The sequence below is a fragment of the Periplaneta americana genome, chromosome 16 (assembly GCF_040183065.1).
Source record: "Periplaneta americana isolate PAMFEO1 chromosome 16, P.americana_PAMFEO1_priV1, whole genome shotgun sequence".
In the NCBI taxonomy this organism is placed as follows: domain Eukaryota; kingdom Metazoa; phylum Arthropoda; class Insecta; order Blattodea; family Blattidae; genus Periplaneta; species Periplaneta americana.
The window spans coordinates 173,327,819-173,349,836 of NC_091132.1; the positions used below are offsets into that span (position 1 = coordinate 173,327,819).

General features: G+C 36.4%; 1 protein-coding gene across 1 annotated transcript; it reads left to right on the forward strand.

Annotated features, from left to right (window-relative positions):
- The first annotated feature begins 1,880 nt into the window (after positions 1-1,880).
- LOC138691954 (uncharacterized) lies at positions 1,881-20,199 on the forward strand. Its single transcript, XM_069814625.1, has 4 exons — positions 1,881-1,937; positions 7,802-7,902; positions 11,429-11,551; positions 11,776-20,199. Exons 2-4 carry the CDS (start codon positions 7,804-7,806, stop codon positions 17,188-17,190), a joined length of 5,637 nt encoding a protein of 1,878 aa, XP_069670726.1. The 5' UTR covers positions 1,881-1,937; positions 7,802-7,803; the 3' UTR covers positions 17,191-20,199.
- The last annotated feature ends 1,819 nt before the right edge of the window (positions 20,200-22,018 follow it).

Sequence of the window (22,018 nt, forward strand, 5' to 3'; positions counted from 1 at the left end):
TAGTAGTTCACCAGTTACTAGTTACCAGAGTATATTTCACCAGCTCTAGTAGATTCTGTTTCTCAAACTATTTTACCAGTCTAGTAACTTGTGACAATTTGTCACTAGTCACATGATCTCTTTAACTAGTCAGCTGATTGAGTTCATTTGTTTATACCCATTGGTAGGTATTGTTATTTGAGGTTAGGAGGTTAAGTTGTTTGTGTTTTGGTTCTTACTTCTCTCTTCTCTTGAAATTCCATCAATTGAAAGCAAATTAACTATACTCAATATGATTAATGACTCAAAGGATATATCATTCGGTGCTTTTTCAAGCATAATAACAAAAATGATAAAGTAAACGACTGGACAAAAAAATTTGTAATAAGTGAGGCTATGGAACTGATACCTCAGAACAAAGATTATGCATACGTTAGGGACGCTTACTGGCCCAACATTAAGAAAGCAACTTTGACGAGTACCAATTCAAGTTCACAGTATCATAATATGAACACATTATGTAGCAAGTGAGTCTACTGGCGACATGGATGCCACTTATGACTTGAAAAAAATCGCTATTTTTTTTTTTTTTTTTTTCAGTTTTAGGTTTGATCTATTCATAAATTAGTGTCGTTTTGTATTTAATTTGTAGGCTAAAGTTGACAATGTCAGAAGAACTGGCAGTGGAGGAGGAAAGCCAGCAAAAATTACTGCAGTTGATGAATTGGTATTAGATTATTAGGAAAAAAATCTGCATGTGTTGCTGGTCTAGGGCAGAAAACCCAGATGGCATTGGAAAATAGTCAACATCCCGATTTGTATTTGTATTTGAAACTTTGCTGATAATGCATGACTTCTATTTGTTTGTCTTGTTATGGCAGGTCCCACTATATTTAACAACTCTCCAAGCTTTTCAGCACATTATTTAAACCGTTCATTATATTTAAGCAATGCTCCCGTAAAGGAATAATAATTGTTCTTTCTCGATATAGTTTTAGCTCTTCTCACGACAACTTCTTTACTACTTCAATCGAAATCACTAAACCACATATATTAAAAAAATAACTACAATATTTTGTTTTGATTATCTGAGAAAGATTGCCACTGGTAACTGATAATATTGAAACCACCAGTCTTTAGAGCCTTGTAGGAATATTCCTGTTAAACACTAGTATAATCAACTAGATTAGCATTTTGAGAAACAGAATCACTTTTGAACTGGTGAAATCGATCAATATTACTAGTCTGTGAACTGGTAACTACTACTTTACCCATGTAGTTTCTAGAAACACAGACTTGTAAAATAAACTAATATTACTACTGTATAGACTAGTATTACTAGTCTGTGAGTTTTGAGAAACAGGCCCCTGGCCGAAATCTACGGCTGACCGCTAGGATCCAGAATACAAAGCAGAGGTTAAATTAAAAATACAATATGATTGCGGACAGAATACGGAACAATGATAAATTTAAAAATAAATTACAATTTGATTTCAGAGAAACAAGACATAAAAATACATTGAAGAGTAATGAAATGAAGTAAAAATAAATTAAACACTATTATACAAGTGATTGTGAAAAATGGATAATGAATCTCTCAATACCATTCGACAAATTTTGTTAATGTCCTCATTAGAAAATTTAAGAGAAAGGAGAATGGTTTTGGTTAACTTAATGAAGTTCCCCTAGCGCCAAAAAGAAGTCCTTTCACTTCCCATGTATTAATATTCATTTTGTATCTCTCACTCAAGTGAGGAATACATGGGTTGTAAATATAATTCTTTTCATCGTTAACGTTATTGGCTTGTTGATCATCCTTCTCAAAACGGATATTCTCTCTATGATTGCGAGCCACTGCCAGCTGAATCGCAACGCCTTGTTAATATGTTCGTTACAAAATGGCGATATTTTCATTATTGAATTGTTCCCTGTATCAAGATCGTATATTTATTATTTGGGTAAGTTACAATTAAGAAATATTTTTACGGAATTATCATTGTACCATAATTATCATTTGGTCCCGGGAGCAGAATTGCTATTCATCAGCGTGCTGGCATCTTTCGATTCAGCTGTGTAGCATAGCATTAAGTTTCCTGCGAAGTTTTCCCTGGTGTGTCCTTCCACACTTCAAGCGAACTGCGACTGCCTGACTGTGACTGGCATTCTGCCTGATACTACTACACGGAGACAACATTTTGGGTAATACTATTATAATGGTCATACTATGATCGTCAAATAATGCAGAGAAAAAAAATGGTAATTTCATAGAAGACGGGCACCTGGTTGGATGTACTAAGTATTACCAACTTTTTTACTTTAGAGTTAAATGTTAGTGATTTTTAGTGACTTTTATATGTTAGTTCTAGGTTTTTATACGAGGTGTCGCATTGATGATGTTTCAATTTGATTGGTTATAGTTGTCATTTGTTCTAGAATTTTCGTTAATTTTGAATGGGTAATGACGTTGTTAATTGTTCTTGGTTGTTTGAAGTGAGTGGTGTTATGCTGTTTTGCTGGCTAAAGCTATTGGAAGTTTGTCATTTTATGATTTTCCTTCGATTTCAGTGGTTATAGTTGTCATCATGTGTTCTAGAATTTTCGTTAATTTTGAATGGATAATGACGTCAGTAAGTTGTTCTTGGTTGTTTGACGTGAGTGGTGTTAAATTGTGTCTGATGGGTAAACCTATTGAAAGTTTGTCATTTTATGATATTTGTGAAAGATGTGTGAACATAGAACAGAGTATTACATTTTATGTCGATTTTGGTTCAGTTCTTTCGCTGGTGAATAAAAATTGTATCGATTGTTGACGAGAAAACTGTTCCTGTGATTCCAAGGAATTGTTCATTGAATTCTTCATACAAGTTAAGGTGTAATATGAGTTCAAAGAGAATTTCATTTTGTGTAAATACATGGTTTAGTTATGTGAACTTAACTGTACGACAAAGTGGTGGTTTAGTTCTTTGTTGGCTGCATGCTTTAAGTTCAGATTGCCTTGAAGCCTGTGTCATAATGCAAGTGAAGTGGTTGTCTTTGAAGACGTCAATGAGGATTGAATTTTGTTTGATTAGGTGATAAAATATTGTTTTAGTGATTTGTGGGGGTAAAGTGCGGGCGAAAACTGCCAGAAAAGTACTACCAACTATGAAGTTCAAATGCCACCAAACACCATAAAAATCAAAGATGAAAAATTAAACATATTTTCATTTTTTGAAAGGCTTTTTCTTTCTTAAAATTATGAATATATGTTTAATTTTCCATCTTTGATTTTGTAATGTTTGGTGACATTTGAACTTCATAGTTGGCAGAACGTTTTGGTAGTTTTCGTCAGGCATGTTGGATTTTGCCCGTCTTCTAGGAAATTACCAAAAAAATCCCTAGTTAAATACTTAACATTGGTTTTGTCCAGCGCAAATAGGTTTCCACCAGGATCCGAACCTGACTTTTCAGTCATTGTAAGCCGAGTGGAAACTGAGCCACGAAGGCGGACGCATTTAAGGAAATACATAGAGTAATAATTTAAGAAATAATACATACGGTACTTGGATATAAGGGGCTGTGAGCGATGTTTTATATTAATTATTATCTTCCTGGGACAAAACTGCTTAATTGAGGAGTTATTTTCAAAGTGATCCTTGTCCATTTTCATAATAGTTATTTTAACGAAAGATTATAGTGATTTATAGAACGTTCTCAAGCCAATGCATGACAGTTCTATATAGAGTTATATTTCAAAAATGCACGACAGAAATAACTTCATTTGATCTCGTAGTGTTTTGAAAATCCGCTCCTCCTTTATAGTTGTGTTCATCATCATCAAGTTGTATACACTTCAATGGATGTTCTTTATTTAAAGAGTTCCATTCTGATCCCTTTCTAAGGGCTGTAAGTCCTTAAGAAGATTCATGATGAAGAAATGCACTGTAAGATAGTCATATTCAACTTCTATTATATGCAATTCATCATACTGAGGAAATGAGTGCGTGGAAATGTTATTTATTACAGGCATTAAATCCAAGATAAATCCCGTGGAATGTAACTGTTAGATGCAAGAGCAGTAATCGAAATTGAAGTTTCTTTTTGTTGGTTTCGTCACAAGATGATTATGTCTATCTATGATTTCGTATTCTTTTCGTATAATTATTTGAGGCATATAATTATGTTCGTGATTTTAGGTTTAATTTTCGAGGCTAGCCATATTTAGAAGTTTGGTGGATTTATTTTGCCTTTGAAGGAGTTTCGAAAATATGATTTTCGTTCCGTTCTAAACAAGAATACACTGGAATACATTTAATAATAATTGTGTATTTCTAGCCTTAACAGCCTGATACAATTTTCATTTCACTAATGATATCTTTAAACTTGTAGGTGGGCAACTTTTGTAGCTTGATTGTTTCAAATAAAGTATATAGCCTATATACATATATATTTTTACAATTGATAGCAGTGGGTTAATATGAACACTTGTGAAATTGACTCACAGTAAGGCTGGCCATATGATTCATTTTAACTAAACTGTTTGTGCAAACAGTTAGACTAACTTTCTTACACTATTCTTTCAGTTACTGATGAAATCAAGACGGAACCCGAGGACGATTTGGTGATTGTACAATCATTTGGTGACTCAGATGTGGTAGAATCAATTTTTTAATTTTTGCCTTTAGGTTATCTACTGTTATTACTATTACGAAAAGGTATATCAGGGTCCTTGTGGAAAAGAAGTGAGTGTTGGAAACTATTTCCTGCGAAGTTACAACTTGAATGTGTTACGTAATAATAAATTCTTAATTTCGTAATTGCATCGGATGGGATATGTCGCCTGCTGATCATGAAGTAGTTTATTGGACTCAGTATGGCTACCCTTACAAGCTACGTCATTGTTGACTTTAAAAATGTAAGTGGGCTGATATAGTTTTAAGGAATTTGGAAACGTTAAGATGGGGAAAGGTTCTTAAGGGGTGATGATGGTAATTTATATGTGAGACTGTTTTAAATGATCTAGCCATACATTCAAATGTGGCTTAATATATTGTGCGTTTATGAGCTGAGTGAATTTTTTTTATATTTTTTTTTAGTGAAACTTCGATAACTTCCCACACTACGCTCACGAGATTAAACGTACTTGAATCAATGAAAACTTATCACACTACTCACGTCACTTATATAATTATCCCCTCAACTAACCCTTATCCTTGAGACATACTATATAACCCATGACGAAATGCAGCTTATTGAACAACAGTATTTTAAAGTTTTGTCGGAAACTTCTCACACAGGTCACTTAAGTCTAGAATGATGACGCTGGGGATTTTATGACCCCATCCAAATTGATTTACGTGTAGTGGAAAATATTATTACTGAATCGCACTTTACCCACCCCTTACCTTTGCCCGCATTCCTTGCCTTTTGTTTGGTGTCAGTAACATGGGGGTGAAAAGCGAAAATCCTGAGAAAAGAGCTTATTTTTAAAGCCGTGCGTTGAAAAGTGCAGAAAATACCCCAGGCCACCCTTCCCGTTTAGTGATGCGTGTCTGTAATTTCACTGAGTCATGTGATATCGAGAAGTTGAATATTTCAGTATGTTAGTTAATTAGTTCAGTGAATCCAGTTGGAAGAGCAAATATGGGTCAGCATTTACAAATGGGATCGGGAGCTGAAAAAGAAACTAAGATAAGAAGTCAAGATTCTGCAAGAACTGGAAGGGATGAAGTAACATTAGCGACACCGAAAAGTAGTACGTCAGTGGGAAGAATTAAGGGACAGAAAAGTTATAACTTAAGAGGTTGGTGCATGAGTGACAAAACATAGGGAAGTGATAAAGTGAAAATGGTGATGGTGACAGAAAAGACGGTAAGGCAAGGGAAGAATAGTGGAAATGGATAAGATACAAATAATAACTAGTGCGTGATAATAAGTAAGTAGTGATAAAAATATAGTAAAAAATGGGAATGGAAATATAATAAACCTGTATAAACTACTTCGCCTGAAAATATATAAATTAGATTAATGGGAATAAGTGGTCAGTGAACATTAGTGATTCAAGTGAATAAATAAGTCGACAACTTTGGAAGAGTTCAGCTTAATGTAAACAATGTTGGGAACATTCTTATCAAGTGTGGGGACTTAATTTTCAGGTTCCATTGCGCACAAGTGCAACCTGTGGGCTTCCAAACTTGTAACTGAAGTTTTAATACAGCTTCACTGTAGAAGGTAATGAGCAAGGAGGAATAGGAAGTGACCGTCAAATCAGTTTTAAAATGGTATGATTCCAGACTGATGCCTTATTTTAAAAAGTCGTTAACTTCATTTGTCAATCAAACTGTGGAGAATAACAGCGGTGACGCCATTCTAGAACTAAACGTTCGGCTAACGTAAGTAGTGTTCGAATCAATAAAAAAAAGTGAATATCACTGAAGTTGTGATGACGCCCTGTTAAAAATTTCCCATTCACACTGCCCTCAGTGTTGAAGACCAGGGTTCATCACTCCTACCAAATTGGGGAAGAACCTCAAAGAAACAATTGACGGTGAATGCCGTGGTGCCATTCTGCAGTTCCTTCTGCAATGCAGTTAAGCTGGAAATTGCAGAGGAGTACCATTAAGAAAGCTGCTGATAAGTTTCTAGTAACGTCACTAACTATAACCGAACTGAAGGACAGTTCGATAAAAGCAAGTTGTGAGCTAATTCTAGGAAGGGAGGAAATTGTGTTGCAAACGCAAAGGCAATTCTGCAAAACTGGGTAAAATAAAGGACATTCCTTTACACAAATTGCATTCCTAAGATCATGTTTATGTTGGCAGTAGCAAGACCTGCGTGGGACTCCCACAAAAAGTCAGTGGATTAATGACCGATTATTTATTTATGTATATATATATATATATATATATATATATATATAAAACCGATTATTTATTTATGTATATCTAACCGATTATTTATTTATGTATATATAACTTTTTATGTATTTATGTATATATAACCGATTATTTATTTGTGTATATATAACCGATTATTTATTTATGTATATCTAACCGATTATTTATTTGTGTATATATAACCGATTATTTATTTATGTATATCTAACCGATTATTTATTTATGTATATCTAACCGATTATTTATTTATGTATATCTAACCGATTATTTATTTATGTATATCTAACCGATTATTTATTTGTGTATATATAACCGATTATTTATTTGTGTATATATAACCGATTATTTATTTGTGTGTATATATATAACCGATTATTTATTTATGTATATCTAACCGATTATTTATTTATGTATATCTAACCGATTATTTAGTTATGTATATATAACCGATTATTTATTTATGTATATCTAACCGATTATTTATTTGTGTATATCTAACCGATTATTTATTTATGTATATCTAACCAATTATTTATTTATGTATATCTAAACAAGTTTCTGGTTCTTCCTTCTTTTAGTTTCTTTGTTTTACTTGCGTCGTTGGGCATCAAGACAAATGTGCAAACCGTGTTTGGGTGTTATCAATGGTTAACGAATTTTAACACTGTAATGTAACTGGTTGTCTGTGGTCGTAGTGCAAACATTGTTTCCTAGATATTATAGCTTTACGTCAAGAGGGCTGTGGTTCATTCTATTCAACAGCTCACAGCTTGCTGTTTCGTATCCTTGTTTGATTATATTTGAAGTGATTTTATGAGCAAGGCTTGAACTATATTGTTAATCTAGGTGACATCGAAATGTTTTGCATGCTACCACGTTTGACAAGGGATCTGGTCCCTCATGGATACCATTTTAATATATTCAACTGTCTGATAATATTCTTTCAGTTATGATGACTGAAATCAAGATGGAACCCGAGGACGATGTATTGGCTGTAGGATCATTATTTCATGACTCGGATATGGAAGAAGCAAATCCTTCAATAGATGTAAATATAAACTCATATTTCATTTCTAGTCATTAGTTTACCTACTCTTATTACTATTAAATTCTCGTGCAGGATGTTATGTTTTGCAGAACTAGTAGGAACTGTTGTTAATTAAGAGATGTTGATCACATTCTCCTTCCTTACACCAGCAATTAAACTAAACTGATAATCTGACTGACTTGGACTGAGGAGCTGCTGGGAGTCATATCAAAAACAAAGCTTTGATCATATGTGGGAACAAACACGTATGTTCGGTTGTTCATCTGTGTTTGAGTAAAAATTACTCCATTAGTACATTCTTATTGATCGTTCTATATTTGATGTCAACATAGAAGTCGCTTTCCCACGATTTGTTCATTAGTGTGTAAGTTAATAGCAAATACCTTACTATAATACCGGACAGCTAGCAGTTTTGCGTGCGAAAGACGCTGGTGCTGCTACCTACCTGCCGGTGTGGAGATACTCGCGAAACAACCTGTATTCAACTGCAATGTATATTGTTGCTGGGCTTGTTAATAGTTTTATTAATTAATGCTGTGTTAAAATGTCAGGGTGTATATGTGCTGTTTATAATTGTGACAATTGCAGCATTACAAATTGCTCCAAATCGTACTTTCGATTTGCGACAGTTCATAAAACGTGAGTCAACAACATTCCAACATCTTTATTAGGCCTAATTCCTTCTTCTTTGTATTGATAGAAAAATACAAATTAGTTTTTTTTATTTACACCTAATAAATGAATAAATGTTAAAATGTATTGGATTTTAAGGTTTTATCAAATTAAGTTTTGTTGTTGTCCTCATGCCTTTACTAATTATTACAAGTATCAGATTACTATCAATTTTATCTTTGCAGTTGTCAGCAATGCGTCTATAAAACATTACTGTAAATTAATTCCTATATCAGATTGATATTGTCTCGGTAAACCAAAGAAAAAATATGTAACAATTAATTACGGAAAGTAATATGAAGGATGCAATATTTCTCATAATATGCAGCTTTGATATAAGATAATAATTTTACATTAAATATTATTCAACATTTCTTAAGTTACATTAGTAACTCATGTTTTAAACAATAGTCCGAATCCCGCTATGTTAATATTTGTATATGTGGACGTAATTCCATTCCTCTGTGCTAGATGTCAGATCCGCGATATTTCTCACTCACGCCAATGCTACTAGTATAACGCTGTCCGGTATTATTATAGTAAGATATTTGTTAATAGCCTACTGGATATCCTACAACAGTTTCTCTACGGTATTTCTCTTACACTCTTATTTAGTTTGGTCTAAAATATTTTTATTTTATTGTACTTGATATAAAGACAAATCTTTTTATTTAATATACAGTAAAACCTCGACAAGACGCCCGTTTATTACGCTTTTTTTGTCCGGTCCCTACACATGTCATATATAACGCCTTTATAAAATACCCCGTTTGTTGCGCTCAAGTCCCACATAATACGCTGTTTCTGTGGAATATCTTCGATGTAACTTTCGGCAATGTTCTGTAACAGCATTGAAACATCTTGGTCACTGAACTCACACTGGTGCCATTAACTTGAAAAGTATTGGTATTCGACCCTTTACCTGCGCATTTAAACCTTCATACTTCATACCTTAGTATACCCCACCCTCTTGTTACGCTCTCTTATTCGACTCCTTATCTGCGTGGTTAAAGCCTACATACAGTTACAATACCTCACCCTCTTGCTAACCCTCTCTCTCAAACAGCATTCCTCACTCGGCCGTAATGAAATTCTGTAAATTTTTGCTGGGCAGTTTGTTGTCCTTTAGTGTATTGAAGTGTCTGTGAATGTGATTACAATGAATGTAAATTATCATAAAATCATTCTCATACCAGTGGCGTATAATGGTTTAAGGGTCTGGGCTACCGCTGACCCTATTATTACGCAAAATATATTTTAAAATCCCTATAATAAAATTCCTTACCTATTTATATGCGAATTCTAGACGTCTTGATTGGGACGAAAATACTTTGATGACTTCGTCATTGAAATTACAGTTGGGCCGGTAGCCCGCAAAATACGCCCCTGTCTCATACCAAATTTACCTCCACCTATAACAAGTGCAGCATGTAGAAACCTAAATACGATTTTCTGAAAAAATGGTCAAAGTTTCCTCTGTATTCAATGTAACCCCAGTTTACGGTAATAAAATTTATCCTATAACTTAAAGAATTTGAAACATTCAATTATTAATGTCTTCTGGCAAATTAGTAATCAAACGGAGCACATTAGATATGTTGAAATCAGCCAAATAATACACTGAGTTTAACGACCCATTTTGTTCCTCAAGCTAGAAACAGTTTCTCCAATTTTGTGTTATTCCTTTTTAAACAACCGTTAACCAAATTATAAGATCAAAATAAAGGCCACAAATGTGTACAACTTACTTACTTACTGGCTTTTGAGGAACCCGGAGGTTCATTGCCGCTCTCACATAAGCCCGCCATCGGTCCCTATCCTGTGCAAGATTAATCCAGTCTCTATCATCATATCCCACCTCCCTCAAATCCATTTTAATATTATCTTCCCATCTACGTCTCGGCCTCCCTAAAGGTCTTTTTCCCTCCGGCCTCCCAACTAACACTCTATATGCATTTCTGGATTCGCCCATACGTGCTACATGCCCTGCCCACCTCAAACGTCTGGATTTAATGTTCCTAATAATGTCAGGTGAAGAATACAATGCGTGCAGTTCTGTGTTGTGTAACTTTCTCCATTTTCCTGTAACTTCATCCCTCTTAGCCCCAAATATCTTCCTAAGCACTTTATTCTCAAAGACCCTTAACCTATGTTCCTCTCTCAACTAATAAAAATTAATAAACTATATTCAGTACTTATTCTCCATCAAACTACAGCCTATATAAGAGAATTGTTTTCCTGAACAGTATACCTAATAAACATCTATCCTTTCTAGAAACATAGTAAATGCCAAATGAGCTTATTACACTTACTTTAAGATAACGAATTCCAAAAATTAGTTACTTTTATACCCATAGAGTTTGGAAAAGAATGTGTAATGTTTAGTTGATTATTATTATTATTATTATTATTATTATTACTATTATTATTATAATACACATCAGTTATTAGTAATTGTTGGATGAGAGTGGTTCATTCTTCTCCCTTATATATTTCATAATCATTTGAGTGATAGGACGAATAATATCGTCGTAGGTTGAAATTCCTTCAGTTATTCAGATTTTCACAACGAACCAAACACGTGGGCACTCCCGACTTTCCAGCAAATAGAAATGACTCTTCCCATAATAACAAATTCAATGGCGTGGATGGCCTATCGGACATCCCTTCTTCTGACATTTCTGATCCGCAACTGTGTACTGTGGAGAACGAACTGTGGCCATGCGCCTGCACAGCCATCGCTACACAGCAGGCGAGGTGCTGCACTTAACTAGCACTACTGTCAGTTGAGGATGCCTGTTATATAATATTTTGTTATATGACTTTAGGATTTGTTATAATCTGTCTCTTCCAGAATCCTCTTGCTTGTGGGACAACGGCACCCAGCATGGACCCCAGCTGTGATCTGAAATCGGAAATAAAAATGGAGGAAACAGAGGAGCCAGTTACATTCCCTCCGATGAAGTGTGAGTCTGAGGTGAGTGATGTTCATTGGTGGTTCTCTTCCAAGGCTGGGGGTGTCCAGCTTGTGCTCTGTTTCGCCAACTCCATAGGGCTGCACTTACTGAACTTATAGGGACATAGGCATTGGCACTTGCCACATTAGCTATATGACTTCATGTAACAATTAGATTATACACGTAATAGCAGTGAGTCTAAGGCATCTCACGCAGATACTGCTTATGTTTTGTATATTTACAGGGTTACGAGAAGACAGGTGGAGCCTGCAGGAATGAAGGGTTTATGTATGAAGTCAAAATGGCTGGACTTCTCTTCCTTAGACTGATCAACGAGAGAAAAGGCTTCCATATTGCCTCCAACATGGATGCAGCTGGAAAGTTCGATGATTTAGTGTTGGGCATTGGAGACAAAACATTTTTTGTACAGTTGAAACATAAGCTAGGGCCACAAGTCTCGGAAAAAAAGAGATTATACACAGTACGCCAAGTCTTCAGAATGAAGGACCACTACAGTTCTTACTGCGATCTCAAGAATGCCTGGGGACAGAAAACTGACCTACAACGGTGGGGTGCATTCAGCGATGTGCAGTTTGTTGTTTACACAAATGCTGTTGTGGCTGTGGGTGAAGCTGTTGATACTGATGCCCTGAATGTTCTCATGACAGGAGAAAAATGCATACGATTATCTGAAAATGACTTTCCCGAGTTAAGCAATGAGCCTGAGTTCAACCAGTTCCTCCATCAGTTCAGGTTATATACAGAACAAGCAAGTGAGAAGGAGCTTGAGTCCTTAATCAGAACTGAACTTCTTAGGGCATTGGGGACGGATTCTCAGTTCCAGACATTTCTGACTAATATAACGAACTGGATGGAAGGCCCTGGTTCTTACCTCACGGAAAATGTTCAGTTTTGGAAGGATATAGTTAAGTGCAGTGTTGATGACTTAAATAAAGCAAAAATAGATCAGCTCGCAAATTTTAATCTGCAGTTTGATGAAAGAGAGTTGAATTTATTTAGACAGTGGTTACCGGAAGGCGGAGGACTTCTGAGAGTTCAGAATTCTAATGCTCTCACTTGTCTCAAAGTTCACCAAAGCGTTGACAAGAAGATTCTGGTAGACGCCAACGTGTTGGAGGATAGAATGAGTGAAGTGTTGGCATTGTGGGGTCGATGGCCTGGATGTGATGTGCTTGTAATTGATGGCTGGGTTGAAATAATAGAAAAGGTCATCACCAGTGTAGGTTCAGGAAAGACCCTTGTTGTGATTGATGACTGTGAGAATGGGAGGGAATTCGAATGTCTCAGTCACAAAGACGAGTTTCATTTTAGGCAACTGAATGAGGAGTCAAAAGAACAAGTATTAGATTGCAAAATAAGTTTTCAAGGTGAGACCATCACACTTAACACATTAGTTGACGACAAAACCTTCGACATAGTAGCGAATGCTGAAATTGTAACTCAATTGGTCTTTGGAAATGTGGAAAGCATTGGAGATAAACTCACTCAACAAAGTGAACATTACATACCTCGTAAGTTTTTTACTAGGCAACATGTGAGTGAGACAATCTTGAGTGAGACAATCTTTTCTGATGAACGGGACTGCTTGGTTGTAAGTGGAGTTTCACTGCAGGCTCTGAGGAAAATTGTCCTGCCTACGATAGTAGTAGAGATATTTGATGAAACGAAACATTCTGAAGAATGTGTGTGTCGCTGTTTTGTGATTCGAGGAAAAGAGGATTTCGAGAAGGCCAAAAACGTATTTGAACGAGTCCATTGGCTTCATAAAGAAGAGACTGGCTTTATTTGGAAACAGTCCAAAGGCAGTATATCCTATATTAGGTCTCACATACTGGATGAAACCTCGATAAGAAGCTTGCAGGAAGTCATGCTGATCTCTGACAAGGTCAAGTTGCTTGTGGCTCACCCTGGAATGGGAAAATCAACAGAAGTTGTGAATTTAGCCCAGGAATTCAAGCGACGTGAACCTGCATGTTGGGTGGTCACTGTAGTTCTGAATGAGCACACTGATTACCTGAGTAATTGTGGAGATTCTGTAGTTGAATTTCTGTTGCGAGCAGGAAAGTTCAAGAGTGACTTCGCCAAGTCACTGTTCAAACATGCGTTAGATCATGGTGGCAATATTGTGATACTGATAGATGGGTTTGATGAGATAAGCCCGGATTATACAGAGATTGTGTTGCACATGTTAAGGCAGCTTATCATCAACGACAAATTTAAGCAGCTTTGGATCACTTCTCGTTCTTTAATGAAGGACAGGCTGGAAGAAAATTTCTCTTGTCTACCATTTGAACTGCAGCCTTTCACAAAAGAGCATCAACGTGATTTCCTTGCCAAGCTTTGGAATGATATAAGTGATGGTCCATATAACATAGACATATTTATTTCCAATTTGTTGGAAGTGACAGGGAATATGTTGAATGACAAACTTGGCCAATTCACAGAAATTCCTCTGCAGACTCACATGTTGGCTGAAGTATTTCGCAGTGAAGCTTCTGATTTTTGTAAGTCAAGTGAGATGAACGTTGACCGCAAACTGGATTTGTTGGAACTGTATAACAGATTCGTGAATAGAAAGTGGAATATTTTTGTTCGTGACAAGAGCCTAGCAGATGAAAGTAATCCGGCGATGCGTGATTTTCTACAGTCGCACTGGAAAAAGTTTGAGAAAGATCACATGGCATGTGCCTTACATTCCCTATTAAAAACGGAAGACCTTAAACATCTACACTCCTCCAAGAATATTATGAAACGAGTTGAAGGTTTCCAGGACCGATTTAGAAACGGAAATGAGAAGAGTGGAATAGTTGTTCAAATAGTAAATTCCACAGCAATGTTCATTCACAGAACATTTATGGAGTTCTTTGCCGCGAAGTGGTTCACAAAGAATTTCGAAGATGAAAGAGATCATATAAAAGAGATATTGTTTAGAGAAGAGTTCATAATCGTGAGACAGTTTTTTGATAGGATCCTGGCAGAAGGATTTAAATTGCATACTGCCATCCTGAATAAAGACAAACATTCTGTTGAGGAATTACTTTTATCCCCCGAATGTGACATGAATGGAAAGGATAAGGGTGGGAGGACACCCTTGCACTTGGCAGTTATCAGTCATAGTGAAAGTGATAATAAAGCTGTGTGTGAAATCATGGCGCTATTATTGCAAAATCATTGTGATTGTAGAACTGAAGATGAAGTGTTTCACTGGCGACCACTGACACTTGCTGACAAGATACAAGCGTGGTCAGCTGTTGACATGCTGCTCGGCAGTCATGCTGAAAGTAGTGACATGATATTCACTATGCAGTTGATCAAGGGTGAAGAGTGTGGAGAGTTTTTGTGTAGAGTGTTGGAAAGTGTTGCTTTACATGGATATATTAATATTGCAAAGTTATTGATTAAAAGTGGCTTATGTGTGAATCGCCCCTTTACGATGTACATAGATGGGAATTTGCATACACCTAAAATTATTGCCACAATGTTACACAAAGCGTCTCTTGCGGGACAAGTAAAGCTGGTGGAATTTTTGCTCGAGGCTGAAGAAACAGAAGGAATTATAAAGAAAAGTGCTCCTCTGTGGGCTGTCGACCACTATCTTCCACTATCTGAGAGGACTTCCGCATTTACTACTACCAAAGAGCGTCTAGAAATAAAAGACTCGTATAACAGAACACCTTTGTCATGGGCTGCTCAGAAAGGTCACCTAGAAACGGTGAGGTTGCTAATTAAGAAAGGTGCAGACGTTAATACAAATGATGCGTGGAAACGAACTCCTTTGCATTTTGCAATATCTGGTTCCCATGTGAACGTTGTGCAGTTCCTAATAGAAAGTGGCGCTGATGTTAATGCATATGACGACGAGCTAGACAATAGCCCAATATTCACTGCTGCACAACAAGCCAATGTGGATGTTGTGAGACTACTAACGGATAAAGGCGCTGATGTTAATCCGTGTAACATTTATGGTGAGATACCAATGTTCGCTGCTGCAAGACGAGGTCATGTGGGTGTTGTGGGACTCTTAATGGATCAAGGCGCTCATGTTAATGCCTGTAACGTGCGTGGTGAAAGTCCAATATTCGCTGCTGCAGAACGAGGTCATGTTGGTGTTGTGAGACTCCTAATGGATCAAGGCGCTGATGTTAATTTGTGTAACAAGTCTGTTGAAAGTCCCATATTCGCTGCTGCAAAAGGAGGTGATGTGGATATTGTGAGACTCCTATTGGATAAAGGCAATGATATTAATGCACGTAACGCGCGTGGTGAAAGTCCCATATTCGCTGCTGCAAGACAAGGTAATTTGGGTGTTGTGAGACTCCTAATGGATAATGGCGCTGATGTTAATGTGTGTAATAGGTCTGGTAAGAGTCCCATATTCGTTGCTGCAGAAGAAAGTAATGTGGATATTGTGAGACTCCTAATGGATAAAGGCAATGATATTAATGCACGTAACGAGCGTGGTGAAAGTCTAACATTCGATGCTGCAGGACTAGGTAAGGTGGGTGTTGTGAGACTCCTAATTGATAAAGGCGCTGATGTTAATGTGTGTAACGAGTCTGGAGAAAGTCCAATATTCGCAGCTGTAAGACAAGGTAAGGTAGGTGTTGTGAGACTCCTAATGAATAAAGGAGTTGATGTTAATGTGTGTAACAAGTCTGGTGAAAGTCCCATATTCGCTGCTGCAAGACAAGGTAAGGTGGATGTTGTGAGACTCCTAATGAATAAAGGAGTTGATGTTAATGTGTGTAACAAGTATGGTGAAAGTCCCATATTCGCTGCTGCAGGAGGAGGTCATGTGGATACTGTGAGACTCCTAATGAATAAAGGAGTTGATGTTAATGTGTGTAACAAGTCTGGTGAAAGTCCCATATTCGCTGCTGCAGGAGGAGGTCATGTGGATACTGTGAGACTCCTAATGAATAGAGGCGCTGATGTTAATGTGTGTAACGAGTCTGGTGAAAGTCCCATATTCGCTGCTGCAGGAGGAGGTCATGTGGATATTGTGAGACTCCTAATGGATAGAGGCGCTGATGTTAATGTGTGTAACGAGTCTGGTGAAGGTCCCATATTCGCTGCTGCAGGAGGAGGTCATGTGGATATTGTGAGATTCCTAATGGATAAAGGCGCTAGTGTTAATGTGTGTAACGAGTCTGGTGAAAGTCCCATACTCGTTGCTGCAAAACGAGGTAATGAAGATGTTGTGAGACTCCTAATGGATAAAGGCGTTGATGTTAATGTTTGTAATAATTCTGGTGAAAGTCTCATATTCGCTGCTGCACAACGAGGTAATGTTGATGTTGTGAGACTCCTAATGAATAAAGGCGTTGATGTTAATGTGTGTAATAAGTCTGGTGAAAGTCCCATATTCGCTGCTGCAGAAGGAGGTAATGTTGATGTTGTGAGACTCCTAATGGATAAAGGCGTTGATGTTAATGTGTGTAGTAAGTGTGGTGAAAGTCCCATATTTGTTGCTGCAGAAGGAGGTGATGTGGATATTGTGAGACTCCTAATGGATAAAGGCGCTGATGTTAATGTGTGTAATAATTCTGGTGAAAGTCCCATATTCGCTGCTGCAAAACGAGGTAATGTTGATGTTGTGAGACTCCTAAAGTATAAAGGCGTTGATGTTATTGTGTAATATGTCTGGTGAAAGTCCCATATTCGCTGCTGCAGAAGGAGGTAATGTTGATGTTGTAATGGATGAAGGCGCTGATGTTAATGTGTGTAACAAGTCTGGCGAAAGTCGCATATTCGCTGCTACAAAACGAGGTAATGTTGATGTTGTGAGACTCCTAAAGTATAAAGGCGTTGATGTTATTGTGTAATATGTCTGGTGAAAGTCCCATATTCGCTGCTGCAGAAGGAGGTAATGTTGATGTTGTAATGGATAAAGGCGCTGATGTTAATGTGTGTAATAAGTCTGGTGGAAGTCCCATATTCGCTGCTGCAGAAGGAGGTAATGTTGATGTTGTAATGGATAAAGGCGCTGATGTTAATGTGTGTAATAAGTCTGGTGAAAGTCCAATACTCGCTGCTGCAAAAGAAGGTAATGTGGATATCGTGAGAATCCTAATGGATAAAGGCGCTGATATTAATCTAGTAATAAGTCGGGAGAAAGTGCAATATCCGCTTCTTCAATAGGACGTAATTAGTTTTTATTATCAGTAGTTTCACCACAGTCTAGTACAGGTTTTACTTTACAATACTGTTCCCACACCAACAGGTTTTCCTCTAGATCCAAAGCCATCTGACGTAGCTCTCTTATACAGTAGCATTTAGAATAAATGTTTACACAGATCAAGAGGGCTGTGAGCATGGCCGATCGTTGCCGGCTGACTTTTTCTAGCTATTTGCGGATTTTGTGCAAGTTCTGTAATTGACTGTAGCCTATACGTAGCAGTTTCATATTTTACATATTTTGTGACCTTTTTAATTTAAATTGATTGCTAACTTATTTAATTTCGTTATTGTTGTTCACTTCTGTCTTATGTGTGCTTGTTAATTTAGAAAGTTATTGGATGTAGCGATCGGCTTCGTTTGAAAAAAGAACGTGCTAGTGAGTTAACAAAATAAGTGTTGCAGTTCTGTTTTGTGAACTTCTCGACATATTTAAAGTGTTATACTAATTAATTACCTGAACAATTAACATCTGATTGAAGAAGCCCGTGTGTGAATTTACATCACTGCTTCTGGTAACATGGAGACTGCAGTGATACTGGTATGTAGGTGAATAATTTATTATTATAGACTTAAATAGTTATATTATGAGTAGAAAGTATAATTATTACAAGTAACATAGAATTATGCCGATATGACAGACTGTGTTTCATATAAGGATATGTTGAATAATTGTATTTCATTACATTGACAGCGGTGACTATCGTTATAGTGCCTATTATGTGCAATTATGTTTTATTGCCCGTGATTGAGGTTATGGCTGTTATGGCCTACATCTATAATCAGGCAATAAGTTACATCTCACTTGACGATATGTGTCAGAGGAAGAACGATTGTTGCATTATCCCCAGGCTTAGCTGCCTCATGAGTGCTACTTTATTGGTATTTCAATGCATTCGACAAACGCAGACAAATCTGCTCTTTTTAGTATTTTAAGACATAATTTGGTAGGTGCAATCCATGTTCTAAAATTTTCCCAAGTGTCTTGAGATAATCTGACTTGATCGTCTGCAAGTGAGATTCACTGTTGCCAACTGGACGGAAATTCCGTCAAAAGTGACGGAATTTCAATGTAGCGGACGGGAAAAAATGGAATTGACGAGTGACGGATTTTCTGGCGGAAATTACTATTTACATCGTCCTTTGACTTTTTTAGCTGCTGTCATTTGTAATTGTTTAATGTTTGGGGGAGCGTAGGCCAGCAAAGCACTTCAGCTGTAGAACTAGAGGCAGATAATGTGGATGAATTATTATTATTATTTTAATCAAGATTGTTAAAGAAGTTGTGTTATTATTTGCTTTCATTTGTATATAGATATGTTGTGTGGGTCTATTTTTTTCTTTTTTTTTTTAATTTTGACGGATTCTGACGGATTGCCAGGTGATAGACTGTGATGTGTTGGCAACACTGGTGAAATTACGTGCTGATAACTTGTTTGTAGTTGAGGTTAAATCTTTATATTAAAGTTCCGCTAGAAACAATGCGTCTGAAATTGATCCGTTTGATATTGCCACATTCTTTGTTGTCGTTTTGCGATTTCTCAGACAGAGGAAACTGGAATAAAATGAAGCGAGGAAACTTTCGTGACGGATTAACTCAGGGAGTTGTTTGTGGGTGATCGAACTTCCTCCTAATCAGGGGCGGCTCGTCCATAAGAGCTGCGGAGCTGAAACACTCCCTGTTTGACAGGAAAATAGAAATAATATTTATTTTAACTTGTAGAAGAATTGTTACAGCTTTTATTGGTAAATTGCTTTATATTTGATCTAGCCGCGAATATGTACTATTATCTTATGCAGAATCTTTTTGCGCGTCGACTGTACTGGAATTGACACCATTCAAAGTCGTCCTGGTATCTGCAGGGTGGGACAGCTCGTAAGAGAGTGTGTCTTGCATGGTCAGGGGGTAGAGAGGTGAAGGGAAGCAGAGGGAAACTGCCGCTGTTTAAAACCCATATTTCGCTGCAGTGACTTGCAGAGCCAGGCCACAAGGGAAGATCTTTCCTCCACTCCCACACCGCTATTGTAATGCTACGTCAAATGGATTCTGTATTTCCTTGAAACTTAATAACACCATTTTTCTTTTCTTTTCACATACTTATTGTTGTAGAATCTTATCGAGTTAATATAACGAAATTAATATTGTCTTTTGCCTTATTATTACGTATATATCCAGCCTCCAGCAGAATCTAATATTTGCCTTAACTCAAAATGATTGCACGAGTAGAATCCTTTTGATATAGCACGTAAAATACGAAAGAGACTTCTTTTCCAGTTTTAGAACATTGTTGACCATCAGTATATCTGAGTATTGCTTCGGTGTGACGTCTTAGTATCGTAACTTAACCAGTGCAAATGTGCAAGCTTGAGTGTGTGTGAATTACAGAATATTAATTTTATTTTTCTCAACTTACCTTTCCGGAGAAGATTGATGTAATGAAGTGAAATTAAAGGGTCGTCCGTTACCCGACTTAAATCTTACTCAAGCTTCATCCTGCCGAAATAGTACATTTTTATGTTAGGAAGTATAACAATGAAATTTACGCTAAGCATTTGTGGTTACGTGGATGTGAACAAAAAAATTCAGTATTTTGTTTTCTTTGCCTCCTCTTCGGTGGTGATGCTGCATGAACTAGGAGTGGTGTGGCAGATTTAGGACATTTGGTCCTAAAAATTAAAAAGCACGAATCTTCGCAATCTCACGTGAAAAATGTTGTTTCATTGGTTATGTTAAGCAAAACTAATATTGCTGCGCAATTAAGTGAAGCGAACAGAACAAATTTTCAAAAAGTGAGAAAAAAATCGTAAATTTATTTAAAAAAATATTAATTGTATGAAATTCGTGGCCAATATGAACTTCCCCTTAGGGGACATGATGAAAGAACGATTCGAAGAACCCTGGTGCTTTCGTGCGCTGCTACATTTCGAGAATAATCTAAACGAGCCTCTCAAAAATCATTTGGAACTTGCCACTGTTTAAAGGTAATTCTAAAACAATTGAGAATGAACTGGTAGATTGCTTGTTGAGTGTCTGGCGATCTGAATTTCAGACTTAAATCGATGGTATTAGTTTTTATTTAGCGATTATGGCAAATGATGCCACAGACATCTCCCAACTAAGTCAGGAAGTTTTGGTTTTTCGATATGTAATGCATTTATTTTTGTCCTATACTTATTAGTAATGATATCAAGAAGTGAAATTTGTATGTACCAAAATCTACTGCAGCTCCCCCAATCCACAAGTTCACGAGCCGCCATTCCTTCTAATTACTTGACATTGCAATAATCAGTTCATTATTTTGTATACTGCCGATTTATTAATTTCTAACAATTAAATAGACAGACTGCGTGCTGTGTGTTGCAAAGATGTATTATAAAGCGACAATGTGAGAATAATGATTTAAGGGGTTAGGTACAGCTGACAGCAGTAAAATTTTGGAAATATTCAACTTTTTTTTTCCTGCATTACTCTATCTTGTACAATAATAAAAGTTATAAGTGTTAACCACTCTCCTTCTGCTATATGAAAAAAAGTATTTTTATTATTAAATTTTTATTTCTCAAAATTAAAAATTCTGACAGTTCACTGTGTACTGTTGAAACGTTTCCATCGTAAATAAAAAACTATCCAACATTGTGATGAAATTTTTTGTGCGAATTTATGCATGTCATATTTACATTATGATGCAAAATTACTTCTCTGTCTTAGATAGATTGTCTGAAAGAATTAATTAATTAAAAAAATTGTCATATGTCTGTATTTTCTATTAACACAAAATAAGAAAAATAAATTATTTATTAAGGAATGCAATTGAAAGAGCATGATATTATAAACTTGAGTTTCAGCAATAAAATAAAAGAGAGAAAGAATATGATAAAGTTAACAACTTTATGAGTTATGAGGGAAGCTCTTCATCAGTGCACAGTGAAGTGCCAAAATTTTAAATTTTGAAAAAGATATGTATAAATATTTTTTTTTTATTTAAAAAAATTTTTGTCGTATAGCAGAAGGACAGTGTTTTACACATACCAATGTTCATTATTGTACAAGATACAGTGATGGAGGAAAACAAAAGTTGAATATTTCCAAAAATGTTACTTCTCTAAGCTGTACCTAACCCCTTAAAGGTATCTTTCATTCTGTAGACATACAATTTATTATTAATTTCTGTTTCAAGTTTAGATACGTGTACCAATCACAGTTGCGAGCTGATAAGTTTTTACAGTTTAGTACATTGTTGCGACAAGTGTAAAATCCTTGCGTCGCTAGCGATAAAAGCAAGACAGTA